This window comes from Aspergillus viridinutans, assembly GCF_018404265.1.
Source record: "Aspergillus viridinutans IFM 47045 DNA, scaffold_5, whole genome shotgun sequence".
In the NCBI taxonomy this organism is placed as follows: domain Eukaryota; kingdom Fungi; phylum Ascomycota; class Eurotiomycetes; order Eurotiales; family Aspergillaceae; genus Aspergillus; species Aspergillus viridinutans.
Window position 1 is genome coordinate 333,775 of NW_025091221.1, and position 21,222 is coordinate 354,996.

The window sequence follows — 21,222 nt, forward strand, 5'->3', positions numbered from 1 at the left end:
GTTGCCGACTACCGCCCAGCCGGAGTAAGACTTGCACGGTTCCCTACCTGAGCCAGTGTTCCCGCCGCCACCAGTGCCTCGGGCTTATCCCGCTCCCCCTCGTTATAAACACTGCACACTTCCGCAATCACCGAGATGGCGGATTCGTCCTCAACTTCAGAACTATCCGAGCGCTGCGCATTCGTTTCTAGCTGCTGCATGTCGAGGAGAGTATACAGGTCATGCTTAGTTGATGGGCTAATGCAGCGAGACGGGGGACCTGGGACGGGGCGAGCGGGATTCCGTAGAGGACGTTAACACGGCGGTTTTGGGCCTGGAGCTCCTGGAGTAGTGGGAGCTGAGTCTCCAGCTCGGCGACCGTTGAGACGACGAAGTTTGCGTCGCTGGACTCTGTGCCGGCTTGCAGACGGGCGATTTGCGGTGTCTAGATATGGTCATTTTGATGTCTGGAACAACTCCAGTGGGAGCACATACCTTGAGAGTCTTGATATGGGCTCGGAAAGCTACGCCCAGCTGCTTCACTGTCTGCAGCATGGTTTGACAGTGGCGTTTGATGATTGCGACATCGAGCACGACTGCTGGTTTCGGAACGTCGCCGATGTCTCTTCCAATGTAGAACCGTCTCAATTCCTCGTTGGAGGGAGGATATCTTGAAAGAGGGTTGGATGCCATTGCTGACATGATGCAATTTGTCTCCTCAATGTGCCGTCTCTGTGTTGATGGTACAAGTCCACAAATTGGCTTAGGAATGATGGAATGATGGATGAATCACAGGGGATATGCTCCACTTTGCTAAAGATATTCCGCAGCGGGCATATAAGACAGGTAAATCTATCACGCTGAACTACTTCCCACTACCAACATAAACTCAATGATTCAATACTAAATAGCTACCATGGAGAACTGAAAACAAATTGAGCCTCTATCTACGAGCTTCACTGTCAGAATTAAACCGTCTTCGATACTCGGAGTGGCGCCAGCCCGCGATACAGCAATATATCCCGCAACATCACTGTTACAGTCAGCGGCACCGCATTTCAAGTATTCCTTGTGAGGAATAGCCCTGAAGGACGCACCCTGCGCTTTGGACGGTTTACCTCAAGCCCGCATGCATTCGCAGAGGGGAGTTACATATGCACCTATTCTGCATCGACTATGTCATGGTACAATACAACTCCGTCAGGAACCGGCATTAAAGAAGTAGTCGTGGGCTGAAGTCCCACGCTCAAGACTCGGACGACACCTGATGACCTCGTGGTTCGCCGGTAATACGACCAATGCGCGACCAAGCCTTGATCTTCCGTGGCGCAGAGCCCCCGGACCTAGTAGCATACGGATCAAATAAATCAATCCCACAAGAAGCACACGGCAGCACAGTAGACTCCATCGGGTTCTGGTACTTGCAAGCCCGACACTGCCAGTATAGACCCGATGATCCCATGCCCAAGGACTTACACATGTGCGATAGCAGGTTCTCAACAATACCACGATGCTGCCTCCTGATTGCCCATTCCAGGCTGGACACCTCCATTGCATCCTGAACGGTCGGGTCTGCGCCTGCTTCTAACAATCTCTGAACGGTAGCCGTTTGCCCTCTGTAACAGGCGACGATGAGAGGATTTGCGTTGTTACGCCCGCCGGCCGCGTTGACGTTCGCTCCGGAGCGGATGAGTCGGTCCACCAGGGGTACGATGCCGTACGACGCAGCATAATACAATGGCTCCGTGCGGCGGGCTTGTTCAGCGGGCGCTTCATGCAGGAGAACCTGGATCCAGGACGTATAGTTTCCCCCGCCGGGGAGATGTCGGGTATCGAAGAAGGAGAGAATCTCATTGATTTCCGCGTCAATGAGAGGATAGCCCGATGGCCAGGATGGACTGCAGTGCCTCGGCCAGTTCTCGGATGCATACTTGAGTAGCGGGTACGTTTCCCGACGGTTTTCAAGAGAGCGAAAGTTTGAACAAGGCTGTCTGAACTCGTCGAGCATCAGGTACGTCAAGCATTTTTGCCAAATGCGGCGTGATCCCTCGGTCTCGTCCAGGCTGTAGTACGCTGCTGGCGTGTCTTTGATTGCGTCTGACGTGAGGAAAGCTTTGACTGACGAATGCGCTAGAGCAACAAATGTAGTACGCTCGTCGTAGACAATTAGGCCTTGGCAGATCGAGAGAATGACATGTGGATCGAAGAGTCTACAGTCGTCGTCAATGGTTTTATCCCCTTTCGTCAGGATGACTGCATCGCTCAGCTCGGACAGGGTTATCTCCTGGTAGCCTGAACTAAGCCAGAGTAGTGTTTCTCTGGCAATTTCCCGGTCATACGAAGGTATTCGACATAGTATAGTTTCATAGGTGCCGTGCAGGCTTTCCGGCATGCTGTCCAGAGCGCGAATGACGTCCCGGCCGGTTTTCTGGGCACTTAAAAGGTCGATCTGACATTGCACGTATCGAAACCTGCAGTAAACGCCTGAGCATGACTCCTTTAGCTTGGCTATAGAGCATACGTACATTCCACCTGCCTTCTCAAGCAGGACTTTCTTGATGCGGGATTTGATGTGTTCCGGCAGACGTTGAAGAGATGGGACTGACTTTAGCTGAGTGTCGAGAAACGCCTCAATGTCAATTCTATTAGTGGAAGGTCGCATTTGCGACCTGAGGATACTAATGGCGGGATTTGACACTGGGGGCGAAGTTGTGCTTGTAACCATAATGCGAATGTTATCCGATGACTCCAGGAGGGTGAGTAATGCGTCGAGAATCTTTGCACTTTCACTGCTCTCATTGATCGCATCCACAACGATGAATAATTCTGACAGCGCACCTGTGTATTTTAGAAGCAGACTCATTAGTACGTCTGGTAGAGGAAGGGTGCGTTTCTTGAAATTTTGCAATTCGGCGAGGATGTCTGGACAGGTCTCAGATAGCTGCACCAGCAATGCTCCTAGCAGGTAGACCAGCTCCTGCGACGAATTCAAGTGGAATGAGCAATAGTAGTAAATCACTTGGCTGGAGGTACGGGTGGCGATAGCATCTTTGACGGCTTCAATTGCTGTCGAGCTGATGAAGATTAGCAGCTGGCATGGCAAGGAGTTCCAATATGTACCATAAAACAGTCTTTCCTGATCCCGCTGGTCTTGGTCAGCATCTCACTACACTCGCCATCAGACGACTCACATTTTCCCTCTAGGGAAAGCAATCGGTACTTGCTCGTCGTGGCAATCCATGAGTTGAAGGGTCCTTGGATGAACCAAGCTCCAGTACCAGGCTGACAGAGCGAGCGAGCCTTGCGATGCATTGAATCGAAGTCAACGGGACATATCCACGTCTTGATCTTCTCGTGCGTTTTCTCTTCATGAATGAGACACGTGCAAAGTAAAGTATCACATAATAGGACATACCTTCTCGTAGTTGCCTCATTTCCCTACTCCAGTCAACAACAGCATCAATAGAATGCGCCGTCTCCTTCTCAACAGCCCTAGACATCGTCAATTCCATCCATGGTACTCAGCTGAAACGCACACGCACGATCTATCATTCAAAATCACCAAAATAAAATACGTCTTCAGCCTCTCGAGCTGGGCAATATTCCCCTCCAGACCTCCCTTCTTACTCGGCCACCCCAACTTCGCCAACCGCGACTGCCGCATCGCTCTCCTCTGCAGATCATCCAGAATCTCCTCCAGGACGCTATTAGCCTTGAGCAACGCATCCCGGAAGGCCGATGGCCCCGCTTGAATACCCTTTTCCTCGCTGTTGTCTGTCTGTATCTGTTCGAGAATCGCCTTCAGCGCGAACAGCTCCCCGAATAACTCGCGGATCTCGTTGTCGGCATTTTTGACTTGCTTTGCAAACTCATATACTCTTTTTGTAGTATGGACTACCTGTAGTATCAGGCCGAGAATGGAGACTGGGTCCGCCATTGCCGGTCGTTGTTGTCTCTGAGCTTCTCAGTGTAGTGGTGAGGCTGAGCAAGTGTGGTGCTAGTTTATCCATTAGCCCTGCAGCAAGCGACGAATCACTTGGCGTCGATGGATGGTCGCGCGGGGTATTCTATTCTTGCCCCTCGTTTGTTCCTGATGAATGAAATATGTTGTTCTCGTGATACTTTGGACTAGGCCCCAGGCCAATCTCCTGGAATTGCAAGCAAATGCAGATGAACTTAAAAGCGCCTTAGAGATAGACGCTCCAATGCTTGTCGGGTTTAGTATCGTTTAAAGACTAACATTTCATAACCAGATTCATTCATAGTCTCTGAGTATTAAGTCGAATGATGGACACAAATGAGTGGATAAATGTGCTAGAGAATATCAGGAGTACACACTGCAGCAATACAGAAGGATCACGTCCTAGTTCGAGGAAACCGACATTGGGCCACATTCCACGCAAGTCCACATTCCAATCAATGCCTAGATGCATCCATCTCTGCGAGCACTTGGTCCACATGTTCTGCAACGTTATACGAGAAGACCTGCTGCGCGGACTTGTTTATCACGCTCGGAAAGAAGCCTATACCTCGAAGTTAGCCAGATCCCCCAATCCAATGGCATACATACCCATAATCCACATGATCGAATACATCAGATACTCCTGGATCACTCCCATATCTCGCTTTTGGTTTTGCTTCTTCCTCGCCTCGTCCAGGATGGCCTGGATCCGCGGCCGGCGTAGATCCATGTACTGCTTCGCAGCTGATTTAACTGCCTCCTTGCACTCCTTGGCACCATTGCCCTCCACCTTGCCAAGGAAGTAGCTCAAAAATTTCGTGAACGACTCTACATCCTCCAGGGCCTGCGACGATCCCTGTCCTGAAGTTGACGGGAGCGCATGCGCTGCATCCCCGACCAAGACTACACCATCCCGCTCCCACGTCGGCAGCTGCGGCGACGTCCAGGTTGGATACATGCTCTTCACGCGGGCGGACTTGAGAACCTTTTGCACGACCGGGTCTCCCCAGTGTTCGTGTCGCCTGTGCAACTGCTGAAGGACATCATCCATATCTAGCGTTTTGGGGTCAGGGCAGTCGTCCACAGAATAGGTCGACCACCAGGCAAGAAGATCACCAGGCTCGGAGACATGGTGCGGTGAGTCCCGGTGCGGAGCGGTCGAAGAACTGGTGCTGAAGAAGTAGCCGAAAAAGCCATTCCCGCCGAAGATGAAGTTCATCGATCCTTTTTCGACAAGGTCTTTCACTTCGTTGGATCGCAGGAAGCCGCCAATACCGCAAACACCTCTACTCTTGTCAGCTCTGATACGCGAGAGGGGATAAGGACAGGCTCACTCATAATGAGGAGGAAACGGGTCCTCCTCCGCCTCTGGGAAGAGAGCCCGTTTAGCCACACTCTTGATCCCATCAGCCCCAATCACCAGATCTGCTTCGATAGCTGGACTGCCATCTTTAAAGTAGACGGTGTTCCGACCGTCAGGACTGGCGGTGACCCGTTCCACACGCTTCGTCACTATATCCCCGTCGGGGATCCTCGCGCGCAGACAACGCCATAGCCACTCACGGCTACAACCGACCATGTACATCGGCGGCTCATCTCCCGCACCTGGAGCAACACTGTCCATACGGATGAGAAGACGGCCATGCTTGCTTTTCAGATTTCCGTGCGGGACTACGTATCCACCTCGGACAATGTCCCGGAGGAGGTCCTCGTCCAGACGCTTGAGGACACGCAAACCATTGGGTCCGATACCTAGACCTCCACCGACGATGAGGGTTGATGAATGTGTGGCATCCTCTTCTTGGCTACCCTTGGACGCGTCGAATTTGCGATCCCTGCTGGTATCGTGAGATTCGTAGATGGTGATTGTGTGGGATCCGGGGAGGTGTTTCTTGAGTTGGAGGTAGGCGGTGCATCCGGAGATGCCTGCTCCAATGATGACAATCTTCATTTTGATGGATCATGGATCATGGATTCATGCAAGATGTCGATGACGAGAGAAGGTGAAGCTCAAAGGTGAATTCGTCTGCCTGGTGGCGATGCTGACTCATCACCTCGTATTCCTGAGGCGAAAGTTTGTATAGTTGCAAAGAGAGAGACATCCACGAGCACTGAGAATAAGCAGATCACAGTTAACGAGGTCAAGCATGGATAATCATAGTGTGAGGTTGTTGAATATCCGCGAGTATAGCATCTATCGTAGTGATAGTAATTGGTTATTTTTGACTTGACCAACTAATTGGTCCTCTGGCAAGTATAAATACATATTCACTCCTTAGTCGAACGCGCCACGCTGTATGCTCTTAAGCACGCAAGACCTTCCATCAATAAGTCTGCTAGTTCTAGCACAGTTTGGTCTGAGATCCTCGCCAACCTTGTGATACTTATTGTGATAGCACAGAGGAAAAAGGCCTCTTCTTGTAAGAGTTGAAGAATGTTAAATAAAAGCTTTCGCGCCTGTATTCTCCCAAAGTGTTGCGCTTCTGATAGTCCAGTTAACGCAGGATTTTTGAGCAAATCCAAACACAGCTGTAGTTGTTTATGTTGATAATGGAGCAAAGGATATGTCTGGTCTTTGAAAGTATTTAGTCCCTTTTGGAGAAGCTTGATTACTCCAACCTTCAGCCGCGCCGTCTTATGTCTTCCCGAAGAAGTCATAATAAAATTAGATAACACTAGAACAAATAGGTAGTGAATAGCAAGAAATCATACGAGGTAATCAGAAAAGATACAATAATAAAGAGGGGGAAACCGAATAAAGAATAGATGAGAAAGATGTAGGGGGCAGTAAGAGTGGGCAGGAGGACATAAGAGTTGGAACAAGGGCATAAGAGTGAATAAGAGGGTTGTGTCTCATCCCCGCAGATCCGCCTTATTGGTCCACTCATCTCCACGCGCTTCAGAACAATGTTCTACCTTATGTTCTTGAAAATCAATGGATACTACCTTCAGAAAGTACCATTCGCGGAGGATACAAATAATAAGGGCCTTGCAAATGCTCACGTCGCTATTGTTACCAATCAGTGGACCGCCAAACAGTTGGCAAACTATTACAAGTCAGTGGCAGCGCCTCTTGTTCCGATGACTGCAGAAATTATGGAGTATAGAAGCTCAGCTACCGAGTACTAGCCTTACCCTCGGCGACATTTCGAATGGCGTCTGGGCTGCGTTCTGATCACAGCATCCGCCCTTCGCGAGTTTCAATGAAATTCCTAGTTACGAGTTATTTTCATCTGCGCTTCTGCGTTTAATTCATTTTATGCGCCACGGTTTTGGAGGAAATGGAGGCGGACCTCGTGACGGCAGTTCTTGTTGATTCATCATACTGTTTCCTGTGTCACATTGTCAAAGTTGAGACCGCATTTATCTCCGCTGCCCTTCCCTTGAAAGAGGCACATTGATAAACGAATAAATCCGGTGCATAGTCTACTCCTGCATTTTCCCAAGAAACTGTAGAAAGAATTACGTCCAGGCGAATTCTAAAGCATTCACAAGGACACTACCTTGGTACATTGGTGACATGCGAAGTTCTCATTTACCGATAAGACTTCCGAAGCCTCGTGGATCACCAGCAACTGTCTCCAGAGACCCGAATCACACCATCCTCGACATTGCAGTGGAAACAAGTTGACATCACATGTCCTTCAGCTGGTTAACTACACATTCCAGGTTCCGTCCAGTAGCGCTTGCGTTCTCAGCAAAATTTGCTATATGGACATAATGGATCAGTATCCGCAAAATGAAAGGACCGGAGACCAACTTATACCATCAAGAGTTCCATCAAGAACTATCTCATGCATTTTCCCATTCAAAAATAAAGTTGCGGGGCTCGTATTTAACTCTGTCTGGCGAGGGATTTGGCTTGGGACATAGAGACGGGGATAACTTGATGAATCTGGCATTAAAAAAAAGGTTTGTCAACGCCGGCCGTATAGAAATCTTGCACACTGGAAACTTACCAAACCCAAAGTGTCGCGAATCGTGAAAAAACGTAAGTTTACATCTATCTTTAGCTCTAGAAGCAGAACCTGACGCAAAGGGGCTGGCAGCTTGGAGAGCACTACCAACTCCTGGGTCAATCAGGATATAAGCTTCCCCTGGGTTACTAATAATAATAGGCACCTTCCTAACAACCAGATCTCCTCTCGCATCATAGTTAATGAAATCTGTTGTAACCCGATGAAAACGCCGCGCTGAACAAGCGCTTCCAGTGCTGTACAACGGAGAGAAGGGCCGAGAAGCACTGCGAAACATATGGGCTCGGATTAATTAAGCTTGAAGATAAGTCATTTAATGGGCAGGCAATTCCTTCACAATTGAGGAAGCAATGAGCTCCAACGGTTGCAGGATACGTCGGATGGTAAATGTCAAGTGCAGTTGAGGCTGCGAACCAGTTACCTTTATAAGCTCCCGTCCCTAGATCACCTCTCGGAGCGGAAAAGGATCGGCGGATCATTCTCCACACAGGCGAATCCACTGCCCGAGAGTGGCCTAATCAATGACAAAGTGAATCTCACTGATTGGCCTGCCTTGCATTTGTTAGATTAAGGGCAACCCGGATTCATATCGTCCTAGCTTAAGTTTGAGTGGACACGTTATTTATTCGACTGGATGCGTCCGTCAAAATCTCCTACCAATACATGAGAAGTCGGGGAAAGTTTCGTGGCTGGAGACTTCCATTGAGATTATTTTGACGAATCGGACATATACAGAGTAGAATGAAATTTACTATGAGCGCTGCAAAACTGATTCTCAATTTGATGTTGTGGTGTCTGATAGTCACCTTTCTCTCTCAAAGCTAGGCAAAGCAGTTATCGTTAGTTCCAGTGGACGTTCCATTGCCTTCTCAAGAAGGCCGACTATGGCCCTGTTAGAGATTGGCGCCATAGAGGTAGTCTTTCCGTTCTTGGTTCGCTGGTTTGTCGGCTCCAATGGATGGAAATGGCGCGCAACCATGGGCGATCCTGGGCAGCAGTGGGCAAACAGCGGCAAGTGCAGACTATTATAGGGTGCATTTGAGTTGCCATAGGCAGAAATGGGCAGAAATGGGCAGGCGTAAGCAAGAATAAGCAATGAGGGGCATAAGCAGATTTGATATCATTAGCTAAATGCCAGCACAGAGTAATAGTTACTAATAGATTAAGCTATTAGTAACTCTAATATTAAATAAGATAAAAAGAGAGGAGATATAGATAGTACTATATTAGAAAGGGGTATTATTTAGATAATATAGTATTCTAGAAAGGGGGTAGTACACCTGGGTAAGGTATATAGCAGGAGAAAGAGGAAGAGAAAGTATATTATCTTTTAAGAGAGGGTAGATAGGGTTATATAGATTATATAGAAGGTATAAGGTAGTAAGAATATAGGTGTAATCCCTAAAGTAGATATACAGTATACTAGGCTATAAGTGTCACGGGCTAGAAGCCTTATAAATCTATGACCTAGATTTGGACGGTAAGAAATTGCTGAAGGGTTCTAACTAGGGCTGTGACAGCCAAACATAAAAAGGAGTATATAAATAGTAGATGAGATTATATAACTAGATTAATTACTATATTAATTACTATAAGGGTTATATGACTGCTAGTATCCTTACTAGATAAGAGTTTATTAGTGCCTAAGGTAGATCATAAGTACCTAATAGGCTTAAGTACTTAGTAGGCCCTGCCTACTATACTACCCCCCTCCCCTCCTAAAGGAGGTTAGTAGCTCTCCTATATATTAAGTACTACTATATTAGTAAGGTTAATAGCTAGTTCCTATATAGGCTACTTATAGCCTACCTATTTAATAAGATACTCTTTATAATAGCCTTAGCTAACCTATTTCTTATATTCCTGTAAGATCTTCTTAACTATATACTCTAATTCACCATCTACTAGGGTTGCTAGTAGCTAATAATTACTATTTAACTAGCTTAGGAATAGATTACTAGCAGTGGGGTGTAGTAGACTAATATAGAATATATTATATATACCTAGTAGTATATCTAATTAGTAAGTATATAATCTAATAGCTTTAAGTACTATAAACTTTATATACTATATATTAAGCTTCTAGCTTAGGTAATCTATTTAAATATTCTATAGATTTAACTATACTTTTAATTTTATAGTATATTATAGGGCTACTAAGTAGGAGTRRTTTAAATACTCTTCCTAATACTACTAGGCTATAGCTAGTTCTAACTATACTATATTAGTAGCTTTCTTTATCTTTATTATAATTACTTTAGCTTTTATCTTTAGTAAATAAACTATATAGATAATAGCTACCTTATAGTCTAGCTCTTTAATCTTTAGTAGCTTAATATTATACCTATAGTCTAGGAAGAATAGGCTAACTCCTATACTTATAGTATCTTAGCTATTAATTACTAATTAGGCTATTAGTAGTAATAATTTCTAATTAGTTTAAGTATAGCTATAGAAGTTCCTAAAGTAGGCCTCTAATATTATATTTATTTACTTAATCTGCCCATCTATCTATAGATAGAAGGCTATTAAGAGGTGTTGTAGTAGAGAAAGATAGTATTAGTTTTAGCTGATTACTCATGCCTATCTCAGGGCATAACCCTTAAGGTAGATAACTAGGATGATAATAATATTATTACTAAAGGTAGAGGGATCTTCTTCTAACTATATTATTCTTAAGTAAAGATAGTAATTACTAATTAAGGAATAAATAAATTACTTTCTATTATAATATCTCTTCTATCTAGTTAAACTTATATCTAACCTAGATATAATCTAGCTTATAACTCCTAATTATAATAAAGCTTGACCTACTCTTTAGAGTACTATATAATATCCCTTATATATTTAGTAACCTATACAGGGCATCTTATAGTAGTAGTAAGGAGCTATCTAAAAGAAGGTTATAAACTAAGTATTATAAAATATAGAAAGTTTATTTAATCCTAAGAGTTAGCTAACTAGATTAGGAGAGGAGGAAGCAAGAGCATCTAGATAAAAAAAATAGAATAATATTAAAGTTTAAAAGTATATTAAAATAGATAAGTAAATATATAATTAGTTTAAAAAGAAGAGGTAAGGAAGCAGACCTAGCCTTATATTATAGAATAAGAGTATTAGAGGAGAGAGTAATAATAATAAGAATATTAATAGAGAATAAAGAAATTTAGTATTAAGAGATTATTAAGAAAGATAAATATAGAAATAATCTAGTAAGAAAAAGAGAAGAGTAAGAAAGAGTAATATTACTTTTAGTAACTCTTTATAATTAACTTTAGAAATATTATAAAAGTTATTAAATTTCTCTAAAAAAATAATAGTTTCTACTACTAATATTTTAAATCCCTATTATAATATCTATTAATATAAAGAAGATACCTAAAGATCTTACTTTATCTAGAGAGAGCTTTATAACTTCTAGCTTTAGGGTCTCTATAGATAATCTTAGATAAGATTAGTCTTCTAGAGATATAGTTAATCTAGAAGATAATAAAGTAGCTTATTAAAAGTACCTCTTATAAGCTAATATATCTACTTCTAGAATAGCTAGGGCCCTATAATTTAGTAATAATAATATAATAGATTTCTTAAGAGTTATAGATAACCTCTTTTAAAGATATTTTATCTCTAAAGATAAAGAGAAACTATTATATATATTAGATTACTATAGTAATACTATTTCTATATAGGTAATAAGCCTTCCTAAATATAACTAAGATAATTATAGTACTATAAAGTAGTTACTAAAAGAAGAATATATAAGATTAGATAAAGCTTAAAAAATTTTTAATATTTAGTAGCTTAAGAACTTTATAAGTATAAAAAGAAAGGAAACTAATATAGATAATTTTATTTATTAGTTTTATCTAGTATTAGAAAGATTAGAGAAGGAAGGATATCTTAATATCTATAGCTATATACTAATATTTATTTATAGTCTTCTTACTTCTATGTAAGAGGAGCTATTTTAAAAGAAGGGATTTAATATTAAAAAGCTAAATTCTATAATCTATTCTAAAGTAAAAGAGGTAGTTAAGAAATTATTTTAAATAAATATAGTATTATAAAGAGTAGCTAATCTTAGGGTTATAGAAAATAGTTAGACTTTATTATATAAGTTTAAGAAAGTAGACTTTAAGGAGAGTTTAGTCTTAATAAAGCTTAATAAAGAATATCTAGTAAGAAAGGCTAAGATAGTAAAATTAGATTTTATTTAAGCTAGCTAAGTAGTAATAAAAAATACTAAGCTAGTAAAGTTAGAAATTAATAATCTTAGTAAATAACTTTAAGGGTTATAGTTAAATTAAATAAAACTTATAAAGTATCTAGATATAAGAAATAGATTTCTATTATATATAGGCTAAGAATAAGGATATTTAAATATAAGTATTAAATAATCTAAGTTTATTTTACTTAACCTAAATTAATACTAATTCTATTTAATATTAGATAAGTATAATTAGTTATCTTATCCTACTTATTAGAAGTTTTTAAAGAAGGGAGTTATTTATCTTAATTATAAAGAGAAGATTTATTAAAGATTAACTAGAATAAGAGAGACTCTACTATACCTATTCTAGAATAGTAAATATATAAAAGAGTAAGTTAAGGAATATTTATATATAATTATTAAAATAGAGTAGAGGCTAGTTAGATATAGTACTAGCTTTCTATTATATAATATTAAGGATATATCTAATAGTTCTAAAGATAAGATTTTAGATACTAGTATTAAATACTATAATTAAGTAGTAGAGGTAGGCTCTAATAAGAAAGATAGCTATAAATTAATAGCTATAAAGAGGGCTTAGAATATACTTATAAAAAATATTTATATAGAAGAGGGTCTACTATTAATAAAAATAGTAAGAATAAGATAATATTATAGGACTAACTTTAAAAAGAAAGCTTAATAGAAAGAAATACTATAGAAAATTTAAAAGACTAAGAGAGAGAAGTAGAAAAGAAAGCTAAAATTAATAAATTTCTTAAAAAAAGAAGATTTTAATACTTTCTTAATTATAAATTAAATCTTAGCTAGAAAGATAGAACTATTAGTTAATAAATTAATAAAAATATTACTTATAGTTTATAAAGCCTTCTTCTCTTTTATTAAGGAATAATAAGTATCTATAATAATTTATAATATAGATAAATAATTTTAATCTTAGGTAAACTATATTACTACTAATATTTCTTTAGTTAAATAGAAACTAGAAGAGGAGGAGTAAGCAGAAGAGATATTATATATAATAATAACTTTAAGAGTAGCTATAATTATTAATAAAGAGGATTTAGCCTTTAGCTTAAGAATTATAATTAATAGTAAAGCTAAGATTAATATTATATACTACTTACTTATAGCTAGATTATAACTACTTATTATATTATTAAATAATAGATTTATATAGAGCACTAATAGTAGATTAATAAAGTTCTTTAGTATTTATAAATATATATCTATTATAATTAGAGATTTTTTATATTAAGTTTTATTCTTTATTATTAATACTCCTCTATCTAATAATTATATTTTAGGTTAACTATTTAAATATTAAGTAAGATTATACTATATTACTCTAAAGAATAGGTTAGTAGAAACTATTATTATATTATTAGATAAAAAAAGAAAAGTATTAATTCTAGTTTTCTCCCCTTCTAATCTATAGAATAAAAATTAGAAAGGGGTGTTTAAAGATAAAGAAGGAGTTTAGATATTAGTATCTAAAGATAAGGAAAACTAAGTATTAAGGAAATCTATAGATTAAACCTTAGTAGATAGTAAGACCTGCTAAGAGGGTATAAAGTAAGTAGAATTTAATTAAAAAAGGGATTAAGGAACTTATATCTAGATTAGATATAACTTTAGAAAGGGTTAATTAGAAATAGAGAACTTATATCTAAGGAGGACACTACTTACAGAAATAGAGTTAAGATAGTGTAGCAGAGAAAGATAGTATTAGTTTTAGCTAATTACTCATGCCTATCTCAGGGCATAACCCTTAAGGTAGATAACTAGGATAATAATAATATTATTACTAAAGGTAGAGGGATCTTCTTCCTACTATATTATTCTTTAGTAAAGATTATAATTACTAATTAAGGAATAAATAAATTACTTTCTATTATAATATCTCTTCTATCTAGTTAAACTTATATCTAACCTAGATATAACCTAGCTTATAACTCTTAATTATAATAAAGCTTAACCTACTCTTTAGAGTACTATATAATATCCCTTATATATTTAGTAATCTATATAGGGCTATCTTATGGCAGCAGTAGGGAGCTATCTAAAAGAAGGTTATAAGCTAAGTATTATAAAATATAGGAAGTTTATTTAACCCTAAGAGTTAGCTAACTAGATTAGGAGAGGAGGAAGCAGGAGCATCTAGATAAAAAAAATAGAATAATATTAAAGTTTAAAAGTATATTAAAATAGATAAGTAAATATATAATTAGTCTAAGAAGGAGAGATAAGGGAGCAGACCTAGCCTTATATTATAAAATAAGAGTATTAGAGAAGAGAGTAATAATAATAAGAATATTAATAGAGAATAGAGAAATTTAGTACTAAGAGATTATTAAAAAAGATAAATATAGAAATAATTTAATAAAAAAAAAAAAAGAGTAAGAAAAGATAATATTACTTCTAGTAACTCTTTATAATTAATTTTAGAAATATTATAAAAGTTATTAAATTTCTCTAAAAAAATAATAATTTCTATTACTAATATTTTAAACCCCTATTATAATATCTATTAATATAAAGAAGATACCTAAAGATCTTACCTTATCTAGAGAGAGCTTTATAACTTCTAGCTCTAGGGTCTCTATAAATAATCTTAGATAAGATTAGTCTTTTAGAGATATAATTAATCTAGAAGATAATAAAGTAGCTTATTAGAAATATCTTTTATAAGCTAATATACCTACTCCTAAGATAGCTAGGGCCCTATAATTTAGTAATAATAATATAATAGATTTCTTAAGAATTATAGATAACCTCTTTTAAAGATATCTTATCTCTAAAGATAAAGAGAAACTATTATATATACTAGATTACTATAGTAATACTATTTCTATATAGGTAATAAGCCTTCCTAAATATAACTAAAATAATTATAGTACTATAAAGTAGTTACTAAGAGAAGAATATATAAGATTAAATAAAGCTTAAAAGATTTTTAATATTTAGTAGCTTAAGAACTTTATAAGTATAAAAAGAAAGAAAATTAATATAGATAGTTTTATTTATTAGTTTTATCTAGTATTAGAAAGACTAGAGAAGGAAGGATATCTTAATACCTATAGCTATATACTAATATTTATTTATAGTCTTCTTACTTCTATGTAAGAGGAGCTGTTTTAGAAGGAGGGATTTAATACTAAAAAGCTAAATTCTATAATCTATTCTAAAGTAAAAGAGRTAGTTAAGAAATTATTTTAGATAAATATAGTATTATAAAGAGTAGCTAATCTTAGGGTTATAGAAAATAGTTAGACTTTATTATATAAGTTTAAGGAAGTAGACTCTAAGGAGAGTTTAATCTTAGTAAAGCTTAATAAAGAATATCTAGTAGGAAAAGCTAAGATAGTAAAATTAGATTCTATTTAAGCTAGCTAAGTAGTAATAAAGAATACTAAGCTAGTAAAGTTAGAAATTAATAATCTTAGTAAATAACTTTAAGAGTTATAATTAAATTAAATAAAACTTATAAAATATCTAGATATAAGAAATAGATTTCTATTATATATAGGCTAAGAATAAGGATATTTAAATATAAGTATTAGATAATCTAAGTTTATTCTACTTAACCTAAATTAATACTAATTCTATTTAATACTAGATAAGTATAACTAGTCATCTTATCCTACTTATTAGAAGTTTTTAAAGAAAGGAGTTATTTATCTTAATTATAAAGAAAAGATCTATTAGGGATTAGCTAAAATAAGAGAGACTCTACTATATCTATTTTAAAATAGTAAATATATAAAAGAGTAAGTTAAGGAATATTTATATATAATTACTAGAGTAGAGTAGAGACTAGTTAGATATAGTACTAGCTTCCTATTATATAATATTAAGGATATATCTAATAGTTCTAAAGATAAGATTTTAGATACTAGTATTAGATACTATAATTAAGTAGTAGAGATAGGCTCTAATAAGAAAGATAATTATAAATTAATAACTATAAAGAGGGCTTAGAATATACTTATAGAGGATACTTATATAGAAGAGGATCTATTATTAATAAAAATAATAAGAGTAAGATAGTATTATAGGACTAACTTTAAAAAAAAAGCTTAATAAGAAGAAATACTATAGAAGATCTAAAAGACTAAGAGAGAGAAGTAAAAAAGAAAGCTAAAATTAATAGATTTTTTTAAAAAAAAAAGATTTTAATATTTTCTTAATTATAAATTAAATCTTAGCTAGAAAGGTAGAACTATTAGTTAGTAAATTAATAAAAGTATTATCTATAGTTTATAAAGCCTTTTCTCTTCTATTAAGGAATAATAAGTATCTATAATARCTTATAATATAAATAAATAATTTTAATCTTAGGTAAACTATATTACTACTAGTATTTCTTTAGTTAAATAAGAACTAGAAGAGGAGGAGTAAGTAGAAGAGGTATTATATATAATAGTAACTCTAAGAGTAACTATAATTATTAGTAAAGAAAATCTAGTCTTTAACTTAAAAGTTATAATTAATAATAAAGCTAAGATTAATATTATATACTACTTACTTATAGCTAGATTATAACTATCTATTATATTATTAAATAATAGATTTATATAGAGTACTAATAGTAGATTAATAAAGTTCTTTAGTATTTATAAATATATACCTATTATAATTAGAGGTTTTTTATATTAAGTTCTATTCTTTATTATTAATACTCCTTTATCTAATAATTATATTTTAGGTTAGCTATTTAAATATTAAGTAAGATTATACTATATTACTTTAAAGAATAGATTAGTAGAAACTATTATTATATTACTAGATAGAAAAAAAAAGTATTAATTCTAGTTTTCTCCCTTTCTAATCTATAGAATAAAAATTAGAAAGGGGTGTTTAAAGATGAAGAAGAAGTTTAGATATTAGTATCTAAAGATAAGAAAAACTAAATACTAAGGAAATCTATAGATTAAATCTTAATAGATAATAAGACCTACTAAGAGGGTATAAGATAAGTAGAATTTAATTAAAAAAAGGGTTAAGGAACTTATATCTAGATTAGATATAACTTTAGAAAGGGTTAGTTAGAAATAAAGAACTTATATCTAAGAAGGACACTACTTATAGAAATAGAGTTAAGATAGGGGAACTTATATCTAAGGTAGATAAAAGTTTAAGTACTAATAAAAGAGATTAAGAAAGGTTATTTTAACTATATAATAGATAAGAACTATATAAATAGATATATAAAATAGTTATATAAATATCTTAAAAAGTAGATTATAAGATACTTTACTAATAATATTTTACTAATACTATATATAAATATAAGGCTCTGAAAGTTTAGCTAGTAAATATAGTAGTACTAATAGATATAGAACTATTTAGAGAAAGAAACTAGAAAGATACCACTCTTAGAATATTAGTAGAAGATAATATAAAGAAGGTTAATTTACTAGATATATAATATTAATAATTTATTAAGCTAAAGGTATCTAAAATTATAAGAGGCTTAAGACTTATACTAGAATAGCTAGCTTAGTTAAAGATTAGGCTAGATATTATACTATAAGAAAGAGAATTCCTTATTAAAATCCTATATACTAGGGAAGTAGTGTTAGCTTAGAACTTTAAAAAGAAAAAGATAATAATTCCTAAAGTAATTCTACTAATTAAAATCTAGACTATTCTATATAAATTATAGTAGGAGAAAAATATTCTAATTCTAAAGATATTAATACTAGCTATAATTTAAATTCTTAAGGAATAATTAAAAATAAAGATTTTAGAACCTAGAAGAGAACTATATAAGAATAAATAGTTTCTTATACTAAAAAGTACTTTATCTTATTAGCTTATTAATATAGCTCTTAAACTAAATATAGTCTTATATTAAGATATAAATTTACCCTTAAATATAGATAAGTTTTCAGAGAATTTTATAGATATAGTAATAATATCTATAGTTAATCTCTTCTCTAGGTATAATAGGATACTATTAGTACTATAATTATATAATCTTATAGGCTTTATAATACTATTAGATTTATTTTAAATAACTACTTTACCCTAAGGGTAGATAAACTTAATACTAATCTTTTAGTATATAATAGAAAAAGTACTAGAAGATAATACTCTAAAATATTATAGCCCCTTCTTAGATAATATAGAAGTAAAAGAACTAAAAATAAGATATAATAAGAAGGAGATACTTCCTAGAGTTTATTAATTTATTTTTAAATATTTATTTAATCTAGATTAAATACTCTACAGTATTAAACTCTTAGGGTTTATTATTTTTAGAGTAAAGTCTTAATTTTTAGTATCTATTTTTAAGATTATAGGTTTTATTTATAATTATAATAGAAGATATCTAGAGAAAATAAAGATTATTAAGATTATAGATTAGTCACCCTATTAGAATGTATATAAAGCTAGATTATTTATTAGTATTATAGTATATTATTAGATATAGATTAAAGATTTTACTCTTATTATAAAATCTATCTATACTCTCTTCTAAAAAGATATAATCTTTATCTAGAGGAGAACTAAATAACTAACTATAAATTAACTTAAGATAGCCCTTATATTAGCTCTAGCCCTTAAGCCTTTAGAATACCTAAAGAAGCTTAAGAATAGATTAATAATAAAGATAGAAGAAGTTATTCTTACCTATAATACTAATAAAAAAGATTAGGGAGGGAATTTAATATAATATAAGACTAGAATTAATAAGAGATATCTAATTTATTTTAAAAGTAGTATCTAGATAGGTATAAAGATAAATTATAATACTAGAAAAAAAAAGTACTATATAGTATTTAAATCTTTTAAGAAGTTTTATACCTAGCTTTATAGGTATTATTTTATATTAGAAGTAGATACTATAACTCTAGTTATATAATTAAATTAGATAGTAACTAACCTTCTAGAAGCTATAGTAGTATAGTAGATTATATAGATTTAACTCTTTAACTTTACTATTTATTATATTCTAGATTTAAAGAATATTATAGCTAATAGTTTATCTTAAAGACTACTCACACATATAGATATTTAAGAAGTAGAAAATAATAATACTAAAGAGTTTTTAGATATATAGTTTAGTATAATATTCTATATTTTACTACTAGACTCTTAAGGAGAGGATACATTATTCTTAGTTAAATTAGAAATATAGATAAAGAAGTTATATTAAATTATAAAATAGTTATTAACTTTAGAAAGGCCTAATAGGATAGATATTAGTAAATTTTAAAAATTTAAGAAAAGAGCTATAAAGTTTCTTATCTAAGATTATATCCTATTTAGGAGATCTAGGAAGTCTAAACTAGTTTATAAGATAGTAGATAATAAGTAATAATAGTAAAGAATTTTATCTACTATATATAATAAATTAGGGTATTAAGGTAGAGAAGATACTTACTATAAAATTACTATTTAGTATTAATAGTCTAGCTTATAGAAAGATATTTTAGATTAATATAAATCTTATAATAGATACTAAAGAGTAGTAGGATTATAGCTTAAGAAAGAGATAACTCTTACTAAATCTAGTAGACTACTTTAAAAATAATATATAGATATTATTTATATTACCTATAAGAGTATAACCCTATATTACTTAGCTATAGCTAGGGAATCCTTATTAGGATAGATAGAAGCCTAAGTAATAATAGCTCTAATAGTAGTAGCTATAGCTAAATTTATCTTTAAAGATATCTTTATAAGATAGGGTTATATTAAGATTCTAATTTTAGATAATAATCTAGAAATAAAGAATATTATAATAGTTCTCTATAAGAGATATAAAGCCTGCTATATTTAGATATTATTATATAATTATTAAGCTAATAGGTTTATTAAAGTTAGGTATAAGCTAATTATTAAAGCCCTAAGGATATTAACTACTAGAATTAGTATCTAGTAGTAATAATACCTCTCTATAATTCTCTAGGCTAATTATAATACTATAAGAGGTATAATAGGAATAACATCCTTTAGGATACTTATAGGATAGGAGGCTATTCTGCTAGTAGAATTAGAAGTTTTAATATAGTAGATACTACCCTAGAATAAGATTCAGGATACTAGAGATCTAGTTATAATAAAAGTAAGGTAGATTAAATAGAGGGATAAGGATACTACTAAAGCTATTATAAAAGTCTAGTAAAAGAAAGAAGAAGGAGGTAAAGTATTTAATAACTAGAATTATCTCTAAAAAAAAATATTATAAGAAGATAATCTTATTCTACTTTATAATAGTAAGCTAGAAACTTTATATTCTAATAAGATAGTATTTAGATAGTTAGGACTATATTATATTTATTAGGTTCTTATAAATAATTTATACTTATTAAAAGAACTTAATAGTACTATATTCTAGATAATAGTTTATAGTAATTAATTAAAGTAGTTCTTTACCTTAAATTAACCTAGTAAGGTAATCTTAAGGATAGCTAAAGTTTTAGATAAGGTAGATTCTACTTTTATACCTCTATATATAGATATAATTTAAAGAGATTTAACTTAGCTAATAATCTATAATAAAGACCTTATCTCTAATAATTTATTATTTATAGTAATCATCCCTCTACTATAATTAAACTAACTTTACTAGTTATTTTATATTTCTTTACTATAATCTGTAAGTATAGAATGCTTTATTTAAGATATCTAAAGTTAGAGAATAAGATTTTATTATTTCTTTATTAGTCTTTAATCTTTCTATTAGTTTATTAATTAACTTAAGTAGCTTAGTAATCTTACTTTTCTTTTATTCTTTTTTATCTTTTACTTTTTATTTCTTTTATCTTTCCCTTATATTAAGTTTAATTAATTCATAATTAATGCTCATGATAATAAGGGTATTAACTATAAATTAGGGGGGGGAGAGGTATTTTAAACTTATATTTCTATCTTCCCTAACCTAGATCTGACTAATCAATATCTAGCTAATCATATTTTCATAGTCTAAAGGATTATATAATCTATTATTTACCTATAAGTAACACAACAACTACTACCTTATAAATTTCTTATTTTCTAGTTTTATCTAAAGTCCTTAATTTTATTAATTCTCTTTCTTAAAATTATCCTATTCTTAA

At 33.8% G+C, this 21,222-nt stretch overlaps 3 protein-coding genes across 3 annotated transcripts; all 3 read right to left on the bottom strand.

Annotated features, from left to right (window-relative positions):
- Positions 1 to 8: 8 nt before the first annotated feature.
- On the bottom strand, positions 9 to 681 carry Aspvir_007062 (uncharacterized protein; the record flags this gene model as incomplete). The annotated part of the gene is made up of 3 exons (XM_043270247.1): positions 9 to 194; positions 260 to 424; positions 475 to 681. 3 exons carry the CDS (start codon positions 679 to 681, stop codon positions 9 to 11), a joined length of 558 nt encoding a protein of 185 aa, XP_043126182.1.
- Positions 682 to 1,225: 544 nt separating this feature from the next.
- Aspvir_007063 (uncharacterized protein) lies at positions 1,226 to 3,916 on the bottom strand (the record flags this gene model as incomplete). The annotated part of the gene is made up of 6 exons (XM_043270248.1): positions 1,226 to 2,450; positions 2,505 to 3,053; positions 3,100 to 3,124; positions 3,171 to 3,344; positions 3,395 to 3,471; positions 3,555 to 3,916. The coding sequence occupies 6 exons, from the start codon at positions 3,914 to 3,916 to the stop codon at positions 1,226 to 1,228; spliced, it is 2,412 nt and encodes an 803-aa protein (XP_043126183.1).
- Positions 3,917 to 4,395: 479 nt separating this feature from the next.
- Positions 4,396 to 5,891, bottom strand: Aspvir_007064 (FAD-dependent oxidoreductase; the record flags this gene model as incomplete). The annotated part of the gene is made up of 3 exons (XM_043270249.1): positions 4,396 to 4,502; positions 4,550 to 5,226; positions 5,275 to 5,891. The coding sequence occupies 3 exons, from the start codon at positions 5,889 to 5,891 to the stop codon at positions 4,396 to 4,398; spliced, it is 1,401 nt and encodes a 466-aa protein (XP_043126184.1).
- Between the last annotated feature and the right edge of the window lie 15,331 nt (positions 5,892 to 21,222).